The sequence below is a fragment of the Lepeophtheirus salmonis genome, chromosome 13 (assembly GCF_016086655.4).
Source record: "Lepeophtheirus salmonis chromosome 13, UVic_Lsal_1.4, whole genome shotgun sequence".
NCBI lineage: Eukaryota > Metazoa > Arthropoda > Copepoda > Siphonostomatoida > Caligidae > Lepeophtheirus > Lepeophtheirus salmonis.
Window position 1 is genome coordinate 18,354,689 of NC_052143.2, and position 20,736 is coordinate 18,375,424.

General features: G+C 30.5%; 2 protein-coding genes across 2 annotated transcripts in view; one reads left to right on the top strand and one right to left on the bottom strand.

Annotated features, from left to right (window-relative positions):
- Positions 1-1,008: 1,008 nt before the first annotated feature.
- galene (potassium two pore domain channel subfamily K member galene) lies at positions 1,009-19,180 on the top strand. Its single transcript, XM_040723633.2, has 7 exons — positions 1,009-1,383; positions 12,764-13,131; positions 14,640-14,824; positions 14,877-15,087; positions 16,909-17,043; positions 18,236-18,770; positions 18,838-19,180. The coding sequence occupies exons 2-7, from the start codon at positions 12,815-12,817 to the stop codon at positions 19,099-19,101; spliced, it is 1,647 nt and encodes a 548-aa protein (XP_040579567.1). The 5' UTR covers positions 1,009-1,383; positions 12,764-12,814; the 3' UTR covers positions 19,102-19,180.
- Positions 10,375-20,736, bottom strand: part of LOC121128752 (uncharacterized) — a 47,826-nt gene continuing 37,464 nt past the window's right edge. The window contains exons 11-12 of the transcript XR_011783250.1: positions 11,709-12,298; positions 10,375-11,635 (exon numbers count right to left, since the gene is read on the bottom strand). The gene's annotated coding sequence lies outside the window, so the exon portion shown is untranslated. The remainder of the gene's footprint in view (positions 11,636-11,708; positions 12,299-20,736) is intronic.

Below are 20,736 nucleotides of genomic sequence, written 5' to 3' on the forward strand. Positions count from 1 at the left end.
TAATGAGGCCATTGAATGACAAATTATGGCATCAGCTTTGGTAGCCGCCGATCCAGCCCAGTGCTTCCGTCTTCGTCTTTAGATCCGTCCGTATAGACAATTGCGTCAGAATTATTCATCTGACTATTATTTATCCAAATGCAACTTTTTATGTAGTCACTTGGTTGATCCATTCCGACTTGTATAAGTATTGTATCAGTATGGAAACGATACCCACAACGTTGTAGAAGATTACCAATTCCATCCAAAAGATAAAAAAATGTAAATAAGATTCCTAAAATTAAGATTTTTTTTTTTAAATGAAACATACTATTTGATTTTTTTTATAAATAAAATATTAAAATTTTATTTGAGTTTTCTAATTTTTTTTTCCAAGAAATTTAATTGTCTGTAAAACGCAATAGATGTTTGAAATTATTCCCCAAAAAGACTCAAGTTTTCCAAAAATTTCTAATAAAATTATTTTTTTTGTGAACATTGGATAGAAACTAGACTTTTTTTTTTGTTTCTTCTGTCGTAGGTTGCATAATAAAACCTCATAACTAAAATTAACATGGATATATTCTTAGTTAAATGCAAATGCAAGTTTTTAGTCCCCACTCTCTAATATTTTGAATTTTATCTATAACAAAGCTTAAGGCATATGTAAAAAATAACATTTTATACCTTTGTTACGTTTTAAATTTACATATGCATTCAAGTATTAACTTCAATGAAGTTTTTACCTTCTCAAAACTAAGTTTCGTTTCTTTCTTTCATGTTTTTATATTTTTATTGATAGTTTTAGATATTTATGTTCATATATAGAATATTTTATTATACTTACATCGAAATATGAACATCACATTTACCTACAATATTCAATAGTTTAAAATTACACTTTGAAATAAATCATAGACGTACGCAAAAAAGAAAGTTGTTGGATGTGATTGAGTTGCTTTCTAATGCTACGTCAGTAATCTACATAAGTATATTATTACCCTTTTTCACAAGCCTACAATTTAATAACGTTATTTAGCTTAAAGTAAAATAAATGTGGGTTAAAACTTACTGATATTAAAAACATACGACAACATGTAAACAAATTTTAGCATTTACAATTGTAAAGAATTTTGTGACGTTCCTAATGATATTATTTTTGTGTATGAGCTTATACACAAACATCTTTTAGCCCTATATTTACTGTAGAAAATAATATTAAATATCATGACGAAGACAACAGCTAAAAAAATTCCTTAATTTTTTTTTTAAAGAAAGAAATAATTTTGTGTTATACTCCAGTGCTTTTTCTATAGAGGTTATTGTGTAAAGTATTTAGTGTAAAAAGTAAAGTGATTGTTGGTTAAGAAGGTTAAGATTGTTCAAAAGGAACATTTGATATAAGTAAGTAAATAAATTTAAGTACTATTTATTTATTTATATTAATTTTTTGTTTAATTATTTAAATTGATCAAATGAAATGTAAATATCTTTATGAATATTTTATTTAATATATCTTTTTCCCACAACTTTAATCTGAAAAAATATATACATGTATATATTTATTTAAGAATGAACATGCATATTGAATCAAACAAAATTCATTCAGCGTTAATTAAAGTTTTAGGTGAGTGATTTTTTGGTTGATGTATTTACATTTATTTGACAAAAAAATGAAATGTGTAAAAGACAACCGTACAAAGTGAAGACACAAAAAATGTAGTCGCAATTAAAAACAATTTTATCCCCGTTATATTTAATTACGAGGTTTCATTACAAAACTAAATGACAGCTAAAACAAAAAACTAGTTTTGCCCATGTCTCTAGTATCCCATGTTTCTAGTAAGTGTAAAAATATGTCGGAGCTACAACTAAAATAAAGGCAGATTGTGTAAAATCTCCTTTGTGCCTGTATAAGTGCCAAGAAAGCTGCAGATATCGTTGACAACTCCGTTCAGATTGCCTATAGCATCAAGAAGTTCATTACAATACCAAAACTTATCCACTAAATATATGGCTTACTTATGCCCTGCCTCCATAAGGCCTCTTCATGCCTTGACCTCAATCACTTAGACTTTGCAGTTTAGACTGTCTTGAAGAAAAATGTCTGCCGCACCTCTCATCCAAATTTGGAATTGCTTTGACTTACCATGATGACAGTTTGGTACGCCATGGATATGGCGTTTTGACATTTTAGGATGTTCAATCATCCCTGCTCTATCATAGGACAAATCTCAAACTAATAAGATATTAACAACTTAATTGGTCGTGTTGGGTTGCGTTCTATAAATCCTAGATCAGCCAAAGACAAATATAATTTGGATTAATTCTGTTATTGTTGTAAAATTCTGTCTACAGAAGACAAAATTCGGTCTTGATCCCGTATAACGTCATATATATATATATTTTTAAATGTCAATTTTGGTCCAAATCGGTCTGGAAAGAATTATTTTTTTTTTTTTTGGGGGGGGGGCAAATGTTAAATTAAAATATTTTTTGTGACATTAACATGGTTTATGCTCACTTTTTTGGAGGGACATAAAAATAAATATTTGTAGTTAATACGTGATAGATCACATATTAACTACAAATTTTTATTTATAAAAAAATTGGATGATGGTAAAATTCTTATATTTAGAAAAGACTCTAGTCTCGACACGTCTCTTAATTATTAAATACTACTCGGATGGAAGAGTATTCCGTATATCCCGCAGGTCTTCGTTAAAGCTACTAGAGTTCATAAAGATGTTATATCCTCTACAAAACATCTCCCACATAGAGAGAGAATCTTGAAAGCCATTCATTTAAATTGGGTTTGAACATGAAACTAATGAACAATTCAAGGTCATAAAAGGTGGTACAATGAAAATTCATCTGAACCCAGGTCCTATCAAACTATTACACGTTTACAATGCTCGCAAAACTCCAAATGTATTGTAAGATGCTGCAAAGAGCAAGCTTGAAGGAGATGAAGGTCTTGGAGTTATTGAGAAAGTCTTGGAGTGGTTTTCTCCCATATCCTTCGTTCCAAAAAATAACAGTAAGGAAAGGAAAGTGATATACTTTGTTGAGCTTAATAAATATGTAATTCGTCCGACACATCTTTTCCCTGCTTCTCTTAAGGATATAATTGCATCTATTCCTTCTTATACAAAATGTTTTGCTATATTCTACTGTTTACATGGATATTGGCAAATTCCCCTAAATGAAGAATTCAAATTTTGTAACTGAATTTGCCAGGTATCGTTATAATCGATCTCATATGGGCCTCGTCAGTAGTGGTGATAAATTCTATCGTTGAACTGATGAGACGCTATCAGGTGTTCTTGGTGTGAAAAAATTGTATGATAAAATTCTTATATTTAGAAAAGACTATCATTCTTTTAAGGATCTTTAATATTTTTGCTCGATGCGAATTTTGGGCATCATACCATCAAAAGATAATTTTTAACTAAGTGAAACTGTGAAGTTTTCTTAATGTAGTATTTTGCCTGAGGGTATGACCTGACCCAATTAAAATTAGTGCTACCAATAAGTTTCCTTTTTTTTTTTTTGCCTGATATGCATTCTTTTATGCATCTCAAGCAATCAAGTCAAGGAAGTACTTACTAATCCTAATGGAAATTTTCTCAGTCATTTTAATCCAAGTTTAGCCGTTCAACTATGGAATGAATTATCTAGCGATAAAGATTCTGTTCTCTCCTTCTTTATTACTCACGAATGTGTGTCCCCACTGAATCAAGGTCTACTACAAATATTACACATGCAACACAATGGAATATAAAAAACCTTCAGATTGCATAACAACTATATTTTTGGCCGAAGAAGAAAAATGATGTTAGTAGAATGGTTTCATCTTGTCTAGAATATTTAAGAATATTACTTAAACAAATATCTGAGCCGGGGGTTCAAAAAATTGCTACCCCCCCCCCCTTTGAAATATGTCTCTGTTGACTTAGGGAAACAGGATGAGACTAATTATCTCATTCTTGCAAAACGATACTCTGGAAAAACACAACTAGTTTTGACGTGCTTTCACCAGCTCAATAGTTAATTAGAATGTAACCAGAGAACCGAAGCTCCTGCTCTACCTTCAGCTTATTAATGACTTAATGACTGGACGGTATCCATTAACCACGTGGAGTCGGATCATCTGTATCAGTGCAAACCCCTTTCATCAAGCGGTGGAAGCAAGAGTCCACCATAATATCAAAACGTAATAAGAGGTCTTACGTGGACTATGGGAGAAGTTATATACGAAATAGAAAATTTTGACCTCCATTCCTAGTCAATTAAATTGTAAAGTTACTTTTAATGACAATGATAAGTTTCTGTTTTATTAAATTTGTTATTATTGTTTTATTTACACGTTAAGATCGTATGAACTACTGTCTTCTAGAGACTCACACATACACATGCAAAATTAATATCTTGACGGGTTGGTACTCTAATTAATAGATTAGTTAGATGAATTTCCTGGTATTTGGACCTGGATCCAGCCCTTGTTCCTTTCAATGTATATATTTTCGTTTCGATAACCTAGCAACGACATCCAGCCTTAAACTGGTTGTTCAGAGATATCGGCCTTCTATGACATAGAACCTTACTTGGCGGATCTTACCTCCTATTATGGAGGGTACATTCATTGTAGAGATGAATTTTATCATTATTTCTGTAACAATGACTTCTATATTCGTGGAACATAGATCAGTGTTCAATAACAATAATATCAGTCAGAGTCTATTTTCCATCCACAGTTCATTAATTACCTTAATTAAAACTCAGAGTGATTCCTCCTACAGTCAATTCCACTTCGTCTCCTACAATAAGAAATATTTTATTGATTCGACTTTTTTTAGTGTCCTTGAAAAACAAATTGATCATATCCAGCACACTCATCTGATTACAATTCCATTTATTTAGGAAAGGTTAAAAAAACCTTCATACTCTTAGTTTTAAAGGTATTATTGATCTGAAGTAATAAAAATTCATATCGACTCATCCTTCAATTAATTTCATTAACCACTATAGTTTAATTTACAAGTTTTATATATCAAAAAGTATATATACAAATGTAAGATTAGGTTTTAAATATAATTGAATCTATTTAGGAAAGGATATTCACTACTTGTAACGATAACTTTTCAAAAAAAGAAAATTCATTCTTGAGATTACCAATTCCAAAAAAAAAAACCCAGATTAGTTAAGAAATTCACAGGATGTACATCACTGTATATTAAATACAAACATCATATTTAGTTTATATAATGCTTTCCCGGGCCGCACAGTGCTTTATTTTACAGAAAAAAACCGTCAAAACCTCTAAATATTAATATTGTTAAATTAGATTTTTTTTTGTTCTATACATCTTATAAAAATGTGTCTATATTTTGTTGTTCAGACATTAAAAACAATTTAATGATTAAAAATATTGTTTTTATTATTACTTAATTCGCGAGTATATTATACCTATGAGATTATAACAAAAATATAATATAATTGAGTTAATGTTTGAAGGCTATTTAGAGCTTTGTACATAATTTTAAATAAAAATAGGGCAATGCAATTGTTAAAGGTAACTATATTACAGTATTTTTTTGTAACTTATATATTTTTATATTATTTAAAGAAATATATATATATTTTATGAAAATTTTACTATTTTTTATGATTTCAATACATAAAATTATTTATTTACCTAATGTTTTAGTATAGAAAAACAAGTGTGCACAAAAAAACAAAAAAAAACTCAATGTGTTAAGTTAGATACATTATTAATGAAGAGTATTAAATAAAAAAAAACCTGCGAATATTTGCTCACTTTTCTAAAATTAGGATTTTGCTTGATAGTGTACTCCAAGATTAATACAATAGGTATTATCCAAAACAAAAATTGAGATAGCAAGGATTTAACAGTGGTGAAATTTGCGCCTTGACAATAACATTAACGTATATAAATTTATTTTTGGGGGATACTACAGGCCTCCCCCACCCCTTTGGCGCTCTAAGGTTTTCATATGAACTAAATTTTTTTTTGTCATGCGTCATTTAAAAAAATTATATTCATAAAAATATGTTAATTATCATAATATGAATATCTTATGCAGTTAAAAAAATGTCAAGAGATTTTCCAAGGATTCATTGAGCAATAGAGGCATGTACGCCCACTGTTTGATATAAAAAGTAGGTGCCCCAAAAAAAAATGTATCTATGTTCATTTCTATTACCAAAACGCAACTTGACGCAACTTTCGTCATGGTTAAATCTTTATTTTTCAATTTCTATTTTGGGAAGATACCCTCTACCATGAACATGTTCCCCTCTTCTAGTCCGTAAAACAAAAATGTCTAGATACATTATGTCTCCATCATTCAATAAAGTATTTATGCATGAAAAACAAGTAATTGATTCATCTGCTTTTCTATTTGGGCTTTATTATGAAGAAGTCGGAGAAGCATTAAATTAAAAAATTAGAAATGCCAGGCTTAATTACTCAAGAAAATCATACAATAATTAGCATCCTTACAGATCAGATTCACCGCCTTCTGATAAGTAGTGACTTTTCTAAAGGAAATAAACAAGTCATTGGGAGATACTAAATCCATATTTATAAAGTAAACGATGAATCTGATGAGAGAGATTAAATTTATATGTTTGTTAATTTGTCCTGTATTAACAAATAAATTATATTTTAATTATTTTCATAAATATAATATCAATTTTTATAGTTTTGTCCTTTTTTTAGGGAAATAGAGCACTGTGTGCCGAAGGGGTCTAAATATTAAAGAAAAAATAATACTGACTATTGTCCATGGGATTTCCTGCTTCTTCCTTGGCAGAATCAGGGCCAGGTTACCCTTCGCTAGTATTTATATATATTTAAAGGTGCAAAGTAAATAAAAAATTAGAATGAATTACACTTAAATTCTTAAAAATTATATATTCATTCATTGTTCTTAGATATTTATTTTTAAGTTTTTGTTTGTTTGCCTGTAAATAAACTTGATACGTAAAAAAATATTCATTTTTCTACAAATAAAAAGTTTTCAAATATTGGTATTTGTTAATTATGTTATTCATACAACTTTTTATTATACTAATGCAAAAATATTTTCTCAAAGATACAAAATATTTTTATTTTTCATATTGATATTTATAGTTTTTGTAGAATCACTTTAATATGCTTTCTTTAATTATAAATATTAGTGTTGGGTTTTGGTCTTATTTAAGTTCGGACCGTTTTTGTATATAAATTGTTTATGGCTTCATATGTATAGCTCCTCGGAATTTTCCCTTGATTTTATTACGGATCGTGTATCAGATTATCTTTGATTCTATACTACGTTGAATAGGATCATCCTGCAGTATGAACTTTTTTTTTTAAATATTAAAATTATAGATTTTAGGGGTTCACTCCATTGTTACAATATTTTAGGGTGGCTGTGTTTTAATTGGGTAATTGCTTTTGACCGTGGACTGATAGTGCTGGACTGAAGTGCTGGACCGAAAATATTTTTGAAAAGTAAAGATAAACCAATATTTACCTATCAAAAAGGCTTATATTCAACACATAAGAATGCAAGAACGAGTTTTCTTAAAAAAATGTGAGATAATTAGATTTGTATTCTTTCAAGAATTATCTTTTACATTCTTCTTAAACATTATCAAAATATAATATTGTACCATTGTTTAAAGCTCTATGTACCAGGTGCAATGTCATCAAGTATAATTTGGGAAAATAGTTGAGCTACATTAACTCAACTTTATAAAGATGTTGGCATATGTATTGCCCTTTTTAATCTTCAATGTCGTCTATATTGACTTTGATAATAGCCTTGATGTGGCACTGATAGCTCTGACAGGTTAGTAATAAGGTAACTGGGGCTCATGGAATTCCAATATTCATCAACAGAAGCCTTGGAGATTTCGTGACCTTTTCCGACCTTGACATGCAGCCAGAAGAAAAAGTGTAGCTGGCTGATGTCTGGCAAGTATAGTGGCCATATTATTTTCATCTGGAATGAAATTTTAGTCTCCAGAAAGGACTGTTTAACCTCTGATGTGTGTGCCAGTGTACCATTTGTTAAAGCTAATATTGATGACAATACTGTCATTAATGGCCTCTTTGATATTGTAAATAGTCTGTCTGCTTGCCTTAGTCAAGTTCTGAATCCCTCTTGATGTTTATTCTGCATGAAGTAGAGCAGCAACTCTGATTTTCATCTCTACATGAGGTCATTTTTCGATTGATTGCGTTAATAGATTTGGAAAGGGTTTTCTAAACGTACAGTTTGTCAGCTGATGGGGAGGAATTATAAATTTCTCCCTTGTGTTTTTCTTATTACTCTTTTTTATAATTGTTCCAATTTCAACTACGCACCTTCGATGTAATATGTTAGAAAAAATAATTAACAATTTATCTCTAATTTTTAAACTTATTTTGTAATTTTAATTTTTGGATAGGCCAAAATATTTAGGTTCCAAAGCTCTAAATTTTATTATTAGGATTGAAAAAGATATGTTTATAGAAAAAGTGTTGTTAAATCATAGAGTCTGGACTTTACTCGATATGACCTCTATTAAATCCATTTAAAGCCTAAAGAAATGACTAAAACTGGTACAAGATTTGAAAATCTGATCCCAGGGTAGTTGGCCCAGGCCTTGGAGATAGTAGATCCAAATTTTGGTGTGTGGTTGCATTTTTAATGCCTTCAATAGTACCCAACAAAAGTAATCAAAGGATTTCAAGTCGGGGAGTAAGAGAGGCTACATATCCTTGGGCCATATATCAGCAAAGTTTTGGGCTCAGAATTCCAATTCCTGGAGCTCTGGACGTCCCTTTGCCAATATTCTTAGCATCCTAGTTATTAAAGACGGTCCTCATATTGACCCTCGAGGTATCAATTGCTGGAAATTAATTTTAATGAAACACCGGTATGGTAAAAAAAAAAAAAAAAAAAAAAAAAGGCAACGTGGTCACTCAGACAATTTGAAGAATGGTTTAAAGGAGATCATCTTAGATACCATGACGTTTCATTAAATGATCTGCAAACAGTTTTGAGACTAACAAAATAAACACAACCCCAACACTGTATCTTTCAATTATTTAGTCAAGAATTACAGAGATGTCGATCTTCAATTCTACTCCGTCACCAAAAAAGACTTCCACTTATAACCCTTCAACGATTTCTCAGAGTAACTCTTCGTGTTTCACGCACTTGTGACTACTTTATACTGGTCTTTTTAAGAATGAAAGTAAAATGTTGACTGCTTTAGAAAATTTTAAAGTTTCCTACTTTTTCAACTCTTATTAAAATGTACAAGAAATATATTTTTATTTGGCAATCAGAACAGATTTTTTTTACTTTTCAATGCTGCTCTTATTATTTTTAATTTTAGTAGACAGAACATCTAAGTAAAAGTAATCACTAGGTGCTTGCTTTTCAATGACAGAGAGTAACGCTAAGGGTTTAAATGGGATTAATAAGCAGGGTTGTGGAGTTTGTCCATAACATGTCCTACTCTGACTTCAATATATTGGATGTCACCAACTCTGACTCCAATACATAATTATATTTTATTATCTATATAATTAATATTAAGTCATTTGAGTGTAGAGACTATAAAAATAGATTTAGTTTATAGATAATGGTAGTTATTTAATATATATGGTAAATCATTGTGCCAGGTAAAAAAAATATTTAACTTAATGGACAACAAATAAAACGGATCAATAGTTATATAACTTATATCTATGGTCAGTTCATTCGGTCATAAGTTTTTGAACAGAATTGATGACCCTGTAACCGAGGAACTGATGACACTGACTTTTCACAAGACTAAGTAATTAACTAGTAAAATTAGTAGTTATGCCCTATCTAACATAATCATTTATATATTGGTGGGAATTTGGATTATAACGACTAAAGAGCACGTATATAAAACATTTGCAATTTTTGAAGTAAACTTATATATTGGTTTCAACTTTCATGTAAAATGAATTAATAGTACTTAATATATTACCTATATTTGATAATCATTTCGAAAAAAAAGTTAACGAACCCTCAAAGTAAACTTTAGATTATAAATAACTGTTAACTGAGTCGTAATGGACTTTAAAAGAATAAAAACTGTCTGTATTGATAAATAAATAAAAGTTAATTACCTAAAGTATTGTATAGTACACCGATTATTCAAGATTTCTATTTATGTAGCACAATTATTCATTTCAAGTCCCTTATAATATTATCCAAATTTGAACCGAATAAAATTATATATTTTAAACCTGAAACATGTTTTTTGTTTGGAACAGTCTGGAACCCAAACAATTCAACAAATCTTTGTGATATTGCTACATAAGCAAATACTTACAAATTATTCTGCTTTATGCTAAATGATGTGGATAAAAATTTTTATTATTATTCTGACATGAAAAATTATCTTGATTAACTAAAGCAACAAATATTCTTTAAAATATTCGATATACATATGCTATTTAAGAAAAAAAAAAGCTTTTACTAAATTGACTTTTCATTTACGTTAAAGACATTAATTTACGTGTAATTTATAAGTCTACAATTACAATTAGAGTTAAAAAATCTGATAAATATCAATTTATGTATCATTGTGAGTATTCAAAGTATTAATTTAATGTTACATCAATGATTAGGGTTTTTTTTAATAAGGGGATAAGATATTAATATTTTAAAATTGTGATGAAAATGTTAAAGAATTTTAACATTTTCAAAACGATAGAATATTGAAATACACATGGGTAAAAAATTGGAAAATATCATGGGTTTTTGGTCAAAAGTAGATAATTTCTTTTAACCTAAACTAGAGTTGTTCATGTGTAAAAGAAATCATTGTCTAATTATGTAGCGTTTAATTCTTCAACATTTGTCAAAGGACTTTTAGAAAGGTAAGAAGTAAGTCTTTTTCAAAAAATTGACTACCAATTAATCTTTTCTTCAATACATACTAATACCTAATGTACTATAAAAAACTTGACTTAAAAAAGATTTGATCAAAGGGTATTATAATACCCCTTTGACCATAAAACATTTTTTTTTTCATTATACTTTTTTTAATACCCAAGACTTGAAGTAGCATAACCAAATTAAGAAAAACGGGATTTTTATTGAATAAAGGAAAAACAACTCTAAATCAATTTGTGATTGAACAAAATACTTATGTTCTCTTTAGCAATATGTTTTATTCACTTTATCTTCCTTCACATACAGTTACAGCCTCGACACGCCGGAGAACGCTTGAAGCAAATCCAAATTGGATGCAAAAATGGTAGACAATATTCTTCAAGACGGCTCAAACTTTTAATTCTATTGAATTTAGGTCAGGGATGGAGAAGGGCCACATCGAAACAGGTCAGAACTTAGCTATATTGTTGCTGCAGAAGTTTTGGTTCTTTTTGACAATATGGAAGGGGCTCTCAGATGGACTTCTTGATGCTAAAGGCAGTCCAAATGAAGATGCCAACGATATCTGAAGCCTTCTCTGCACTGACACCGGTACAGAGGAAATGGCACAAGTGTTACCTCTTTTGTTATTACTCCAACATTTTTACACCCAGAGACATATGATCTCTACCAAACTTGTCTTCTTTTGTTTCGTTTAGTTCAGTAATAAAACATGGCAACTGAAAATAAAAGGGTTAAAATAATTATTAGATGCTATTGCAACTTTCAAACTTTGAAGAACATACATCTTACATATTATCAAAAGATGAAATTAACACATTGTTTTAGATTCTTTGTACCAGGTGTGTATTTGATAACTATACATTTTGAATCAGAAAATTTAGCAAGCGTAATTTGGGAAACTAGTGGAACTACATTAACTTAACTTTCTAAAGATGTTGACATACGCATTGTCCTTTCTAATCTTTAATTTAGTATACATCGACTTCGATAATGATCTTAATGCGGCGTGGTAGCTCCGACAGGTCTTTTATAATATAATTGGGGCTCATGGAATGACAATGTTCATCAACATAAGCTTTGGAGATTTGGTGACCTTTTCCGACAGGTTCTGGCCTTGGTATGTCACCAGAAGAACCAAAACTTCTGCAGCAACAATATAACTGATTTATGGGCTTCCTCCATGTGGCCCTTCTCCATCTCTGACGTAAACCTCCTAGACTTTAAAATTTGAGCTACCTTGGAGAATATATTTTGCCGCTCCTTGCATCCAAATTTGGGATAGCTTTGAGCTGCCTTTATGACAGTGTGGTACGCCTTGTATACGTCCTTCATCATCAAGAGTTGGCAATATGTTCGCCGGCGTGTCGAAGATGATATTGCTTGTGAACATATTGAATATAAAATATTTTACTTGAACATATCATAAGTTGGTTCTGTGTTGTTATTTCTTGATTTTATAAAAAAATACGTTTTATTACTGTATATATTTAAATACAACAATTGAAAGTAGATAAATAAAATAGAAAAAGACACAAATTTGGGTTAATGGGTATTTATGTACAAAGTCGATATCTCCAAAAGTGGAATAAAGTACGATGTTCTCTTTCGGAGACAACCCTACCGTTACATTGTGAGTAAATATCCAAAATGTCATATAAACTTGGAAAGTTTCCTCTTTTTATGGATATACGATCACAGCTAACAAAGAAGTTAGTTTTAGTAAAACTTTTATGTACACTTTTTATTTCTTAAGAGGGATACTTTATCTTTTTTGATCATATAATATTTTTTTTATACAAAAACGAATATTTAAATGAGCTTTCCCTTCATCAATTTGACTTTAGGTTTGAGTACACAACCCTGACCAGAGGCAAGAAAACACTTTCAAAAAGAAGATGTCTTATCATGGAAATCCCAGTTCTATACCTATGTCTCCCACTGGTAACGTTGTCATGGATCTGGGACGAATGATCCCACCAATACCCCCTCCGACGACTCCTTCTCATTCCAAATGCTCAGACTGCTTTAGATTTCTAAGACAGACCACAAGCTTTTTGTTGAGTCATATAGGACTTTTTTCCTTGGTGGTTGGATACTGTCTTCTGGGTGGACTTATTTTTGAAGAGTTAGAAAAAGAAAATGAATTAATGGTAAAACGAAATATGACCAAAACAAGAGAAGCGGTAACCAAGGATTTGTGGGCTATGACTGAGTATGTCTTGTGTGTCTATTTATGAACTAACAAAAAGGTTTTTGCGGATCGTCAGTCTATTGAATTCTTCATTTAAACAATATATATATTTTTCAAATGTATGAAGGGCAGACATAAGCGAAATTGTTCACGGCTAAGAAAAAGAGGGGGAAAATATGCAACATATTTATTAATGTATAGGTGGTCATAAAAAAAATGTAAGAGCCATCTCTAATACAGATTGAGCTTTAAAGAATCAAAACTCTAAGTGCCATGGGGTGTCTTAATATAAACACCATCTAAAACAAAAAAATGGAAAAATATCTATATATAATTTGACTTCATATTTAATATATTTGAGTCACTTATAGGGTTTTGATTCAAATTTGAAGGATGCCAAAAAAAAATGGCCAAAATTTTTAACCATTTTAAAACATTGTTATTTGATTTTAAATACTTAAATTGACTACAATATAATAAATATAATACATCATTTATTAATTATTTTATGGTAACAATTTATTTTTGATACATTAAGTTCAATTTATGGCGCCTCCAAGGAGTGAATAATAATAATTTGCCGATAGAAAATGATGATTATTTTAAGTTTTGAGTCATTCCTTAATAAGGGCATATGAGGAGCACGTCCCAGTCCCTCTTGTTGGCCGTAAAAAGATAAAATCACTCCCTCAGGACGTAATTGAGGCTATTTTTCCCTTTCAAATTATTCCATTATATTCTATGTAGTATAATCAGTATTTATAAGCCTGCCTTTGGTGTCATAACACATGGAATTTGATACGGTTCGCCAAATCAGTCTCAAATTTCATAAATAAACGTATAAAATAACTGTTCGTATGACATTAAAGCTCATTAAAATGCTGTTTTGATCCTTTCTTTATATCTCTCCTTCTCTTCACCCTCTGTCTCTTTTTACACCCTTATCTCTGTCTCTTTTATTCTACCTTTATACTTTGTTTCTATACCACCCTCTGCTATGATATAACTAACTGAAAATATAATATGTTCGTCTTACAACTATATTGTATTTCAATTTTGTAAGATAAATGAAATGCACAAAATATATATTATTTTGATGAATAAACCATCTAAATTTTTATGTAAAATACAAAGACCGATAGGATCCGTCCTAAGAGGGAACTCATCGAGTAAATAAGGACCGTTAAAACTCTAACTATTCATCAAAGAATACAAGTGCAAAACACACCCAATTTTACTCAATTTGAACATCAATTTAGCTTGATTTTGTGTTGACATAAAAATAAATAAAACTCATTCTATATTTTGAATCCCTAAACTAAATATTTGATGCTCTGCCTAGTCCATATTTTGGCTAGTATTGGGAAGCAAAATTTATGCTTTCTTTGATGTTTTTCCTCATCCGTATAAACTCATCCCAACTAAATTTTGATAAATTAGCATGTTATTCATGAAAAATTTTATTTTAACATATTTTTTTATTGAGGAGTAATATTAGTTTGATGACCTTTAGCTATAGTAATTTTTAGGGATATGGAAGTTTTAATACAGGAAGATTGGACAAAGAGTGTGACTTCACATCTTAGAAACTTTGAAAAGTCTCTCATAATAGCACTCAAGGAGAAAGGTTGGGATGGTAGTGAGAATGAAGAAAGTGTCACATGGACATTTTCTGGAGGTCTTTTTTATTCTATTACTGTCATCACAACCATTGGTAAATCATTTAATCCCATTTTTTTAAACCCTACCAAATGAATATGTTTCAGGTTATGGTCATATTGCTCCAAAGACACCCATAGCAAAAATAGTTACTATTTTCTACGCTATTTTGGGTATTCCACTCACTGTTCTCTGCTGGTCAAATATTGGAGATGCTATGGCTAATGCGTTCCGATTCAGTTATTGGAGAATCTGTTGTTTTGTCTGCACCAAAAATGATAAAAAACGACAGAGAAGACGCGCGGCTGCAAGACCAAAGTATTTATTAATATATTCATAGAGAGGGTGGGACTTTTGTAGAAAAAACATAAGAGATTAATTATTAAAAATGTAAAAACGATTCTTAACCCTCCGTTCGTGAACCTCCTCATAATAACGTGCTTAGAGAATTTGGACAAAAAATAAAACGTATTTAATTACATGATAAACAGTTGAACAATTATAATAATTACATAATTTAAATTTTGTAATATTATAATTTTAATTCATCCATTCATTTTGCACTCGTAAATATAATTTAAAATGCAAAAAATACTTTTATAAATATTATTGAAAAATAATCTGAACAACGTGAGTTTGGGGTTTCAAACAAATGAAATTTGGTATTATTATAGTTAAAACATTATTATTTGAATCTTGATAAACAATTCTATGAAATATTCATTACATTATCCGAATTTAGAAACTTAAATTTGTACCCATTAATTTTTATAAGACTGTGTGTATTTTATAAAATGATAGCCACAGTATTACATTTTTGTAACTACTGTTTTAGGCTGCACACTTCACATAGAAAAAAAAAGAAGAATCGAAGAAATCAATAAGAAAAACAAATGAACGACTCCTAAGAAAAAAAGCTAATTAAATTCACTACACCTTGATTAAAAATTGCTTAAAATATGAATTAATTATACTGGGTGGTCAATTCAAACTTGAACACTTTTAATTTTAAACTTTAACAAGTTATAATTGACAATAGAATTTCAAAAAAAAAAAAAAAAAAAATGGCATCCCAGTGCTGTCGGAAAGTGGCTTTCAGGCCTTGATGTTTGGATGAAGAACACTGAAGGCCTTCCCCTCTACATGCACTCAAAAGGTGTAGTCGAGGGGGTTGACATCAGGGCTGTAGGGCCCCCTAAAAAGAATCAAAAATACTTTTGCAATTGAGGAGTATTTTTCATTGCTGGTGTCAAAAGTGGCCTCATCATTTGCATAACGCTCTTCCTACCCTTTTTTTATAGCTCTATGGGCATTATGTTGTAAAATAAAGAGATCTCTTGCATAGATCATCATGAACTTGAAATGATTGGCCTGGGATGTTTTCTTTAACTCCTCCGGATCCAGTTTGGCTTTTTGACATAGCCCTTGTTTCTTCTCTAACGTTTCATACTTGTTGGCGGCGTAAACAGTTGTCTTGGAGACGCCCGACTGTTTAAATACTTATTTTGGTGTTTTTCGAGCGTCAAGGAATGCCTGAAGGAAAATTCTTCGAAATTCCCTTTCAAGTATCATTTTCTCGACTTGTTCATTTGTTTCGTAACTAATTGTTTATACTTTAGTATATCGGAATATGAAATAACTTGAATCACTGAACTTTCATTATTTATTGAATTATTAAGTGTTCAGATTTCTATAGACCACCTGGTAACCAAAGCATTATCAAGACAAATTTAGAATTGCATATAGTTTGATTTATTGTTTCAAGAACATACTAAAAAAGTATTAGCGATACAATGTAGATTTAAAGGAGTAATGAGAAGTATTTGCATTAATATCCCTGATCACAAGGGAGTATTAACTTAACTATATCATCAGTTTCGCTCTCGCCTACTATTGCTCTCTATTAAAGTATCATTCATAATCCTTATTTATGTCCTCTAAATTTATGTTTTAAACCTTTTATATGCTTTTATTGGAAACTAAGTGAACGAATATTAGAGTAACTTTTTCTCAAAAAATTAGTAAATACAAAAAAAAATGATGACAAAATTAAAATTTAAAGCACTTTCTATGAAATTTTACTGAAAGAATATTTTTAACTATTATTACGGTACATGTTCCTTTTTATACATATTTCAGAGTTGTTGCATCCAATAGATTCCCTTCAAGGAGTTTATCTATACGCAGATCTCAAAGAACAAGTCAAAGATCTGCCGACTCTGCACTCTCAGTTGAAAGTTCAACATCATATTCAATCTATAACAATGAAGAAAAGTAAGTATTTTGGATTAATATTCTGAAAAAATAAGGAAAGGATAATGTTTTAAATCTCATTGTTTTAAATATTTTTGAAAAGAGACTACTACGATTATACAAGAAAAGATGGATTTTTTTGTTTTTTTAGTTTTTTTTATTATAATATTCTAATTTGTCTTAATTTTATAATTTTTATTGCTATTGCAAGTAGCAGTCTAAAGTTTATATGTAAACTAGTTAGTCACCTTTATATACCAAGTTATTTTTATTAATATAGACATGCCGGATACAATTGCAAGCTTTCATAAATTTGATTTGAGATTAAATCAATATAATGTTATTAAAAAAAATATTGATCAATCTAATGTTATACAAATAATATATTAGAAAGTGTGATTTTCCTTATACATACAGTGTGCAAGTTAAAATAATGGAATTAACAATAAATTAATCTGTATTACTTTATAGTGAATAGTTTAAAATACTAGGTTGATTTATTAAAAGCAAGGACTATTAAAGGTAATAAAAAATTTAAATAAAGCTTTCAAAAATCAACAATTACCAGTATAAAGGTAAAAAGGTAAATTAGACACCCTGTCTTATTTGCACAAACAGCCAATTGAGTGTTGAGGAGATCATAAAGGTATAGTGTGCTCAGAGAGTCTATTTTTTAAGATTGAAAACATGTTGGCTTCAGGTCAGAGCCTTGAGTATTCCTTTGGCAGTGGTAGACTCTGGAATATTAGGATCATGGAGGACGTGGACCCTGCAATCACAATAAGTCCGACCAAGTCGATGACGCAGCATTTCAAGGCTTTCATTTTTAGTTATTGTACTTTGAAGAGGTACATGACGGATTTGGAAAATACCTCTTATTTACGACGACATCGGAAACTGCTTTCAACAGCTACCAAGGCAAACCGGTTCAATAAAGGACATAAATTGTTGACTTAAAGTTTGGCTGCCCTCCTCCTAAGACTGTTTTCCCTCGATTACGCCATTTAGAGTGTAGTCAAGAATAGAGTCTGAACTACTCCTCTCTGAAATTGCTGCATTGGGCAACAAAAGTTTACCCTATTTTTTCGTTATAAAAAAGTCGATGATTTTACCTCGCACACTGTACGTGGATTTAAAATACTAAAATTTATTGAAATTAGATTATTTGGTGAGCAAAAACCCTATTAATGTCATTAATGCATGATTTATACAGAACACCTGTTAGTTATGAAGAAGATGTTGGAGACATTGGACGCCCCGGAATGAATCGAAATCGATCATCCATTAAGACTTCAAAAAATACTACATTTGAATATCCTGAGGAGAATCCACCCATTTCAAGCATGTCCAAGCCTCCAGCACCTGACTTAGCTCTAACAACTCCACCGTCAAAGAACCTTTCTGGAAATAAATTCACAAGAGGCTTAAGCTTGACAAGAAAGAAACCTCCACCGCTACAAATACAGACACAGACGGGCCTGCCAGAGCCCACATCGTGTACTACCACAAATAAAAATATAAATAGAAGTAATCGTACACCTCCAGGAGCCCAGGTTCCCCAGAAAACCCCTCTTGGAAGAGTTCCTGAAGATGATTGGATGAGTATTACAGCGGATCCCTTTTTGGAAGAGTATGAGTTTATTTTGGAAGAAGAGGATTTTGACGACTACTCTAGGAAACCGGTTCCGATATGGCTAAGCATTTGTCTCGTGATTGCATATATTCTTTTTGGCGCTTATATTTTTAAGGTTGTTTTTTAATATATTTATATTTTTGCTCATAATATACTAATAGCTTTTTATAAATTATTCTTAGGCATGGGAAGGTTGGACACTTTTGGATAGCTCCTATTTTTGTTTCATCACTCTCACAACTATTGGATTTGGGGATTTGGTTCCTGATCAAAGAACAGAAGATGGTGAAAAAAGAATCGCTCTTTGTTCCCTCTATCTTCTTTTTGGCATAGCAATGATTGCAATGAGTTTTAATTTAGTTCAAGAAGAAGTGATTAACCATTTTAAGGACTTGGGACGGAAATTAGGTATCATCAAGGACGATGAAGATAACGAAGATTATTGATTTTTGTATGTATGTATGAAGTTTAAAAGCTGACACGAAGCTCACTTAAAGTTAAATAAACTTTTGTATATTTTCCAAACTTTGATTTCTAGTTGCTCCTTATATAAAATTTATAATAACAACGTAGTAAATTCGGTTTTAATTGAGTATATTTTGATATGATTACAGAATTATTTTTATCATATGATGTCCAAAATATCAAGATCATGAGATAACAAAATAATTAAATATGTGTAACAAGATGCATGCTGAAATAATATACAGATCCAAAGTCCTGTAGAATAGTGGATTTTTGATTTTTGTCATTGTGTACCAACTGAGAAAATATTAAGATCTTGAAACATCATCGTCATTTTAAAATTTTGAATTTTGGTGACAAAAAATGTACTATATTTTTGATTTGGAAAGGTTTCATTGACTTACAAAATAATCGAATGATTTTTCCCATAATATCAACTAGTAGAGCAATAAAAACAGACAATTAAATGAGACAACCAAAATGGGTTTTACAATTTTTGATAAATTCAGCAATAAATAAGGAAGAAGAAACCATTTTGGAAATGAGATTAATAGTACTTAATTTTTTTTACCTAAGCGCCTGATAGTAGGCCTCCTGGCCATTTGTTTGTGCAGCCTTGAAAAAGAAAGGGGGCATCTTCTTTCCATCAGCGGCCACAACGGCTGAAGATTATTGTTTGGGTCGGATATTTGGTGTGATAAATCCCTTTGACATCTTCTTGAGGATTTTCTTGGACCTTTCGAGCCTTCTGGCTTTTATTCTCTCTATCAGAATGTGGCAGGGGCCAATGTGAAAGAAAATAACCCCAAATGTGCTTTATATCCCTCCGTATTGTCCTTTGAGCCACATAGAAGTAGTTGGTGAGACAATTTATCAACATAGTGAAATCTTCCTTTATAATCTTCTCTACACTTAGCAAGAACTTCGTATCCCTCTTTCAATTATCCCCTCCACTTCCTAACATTCTGGATCAGTCTTCTTCATTTTATTTATCTGGACCAACTTAAAAATTAGGCTCCTAGAACACTTAACAATGTCTGTAATCTTCATCAACTCTAACACCTAGGAAATCTTAGATGTATTATTACAAAATATTTATCCTTTGAGAAAATTGATTACAATATCAAAATTGAAGAGCTGTTCATTTCAGAAAGTAATCCACTGTATACTCAAGCGATCGAAATAGCACTTAAAAATGTGACAGATACATAATCAAAAAATTGCAACGATATGACAAGAAATGGCTATCTATTTGCAAAACTTACATCATGGGAACGTAATCTCCGTTTGAGTCAAAAAAAAAAAAAACTTTGCCTTTCGTATATTAGGGTTATCGTATTTATATCTATATATATATATTTTTAAATGTATTCCTATTTTCTAAATCGAATAATCGTTTATTTAAATATTGTTTGATGATCTATATATGAATCAATATATTTATGTGTTATTGGAATGAAAGAACTTTTAAAGTATGAAGATACATATACAATTAAGCTATTGTTATTCTTTATATTGGCAAACATGTACGCATAATATGTTTAGTTTTGATGGATTTCATGAAACGGGCTGTCTTCCGGGCTGGTTTTACATTGAGTGGGACCTCAAATTAAAAT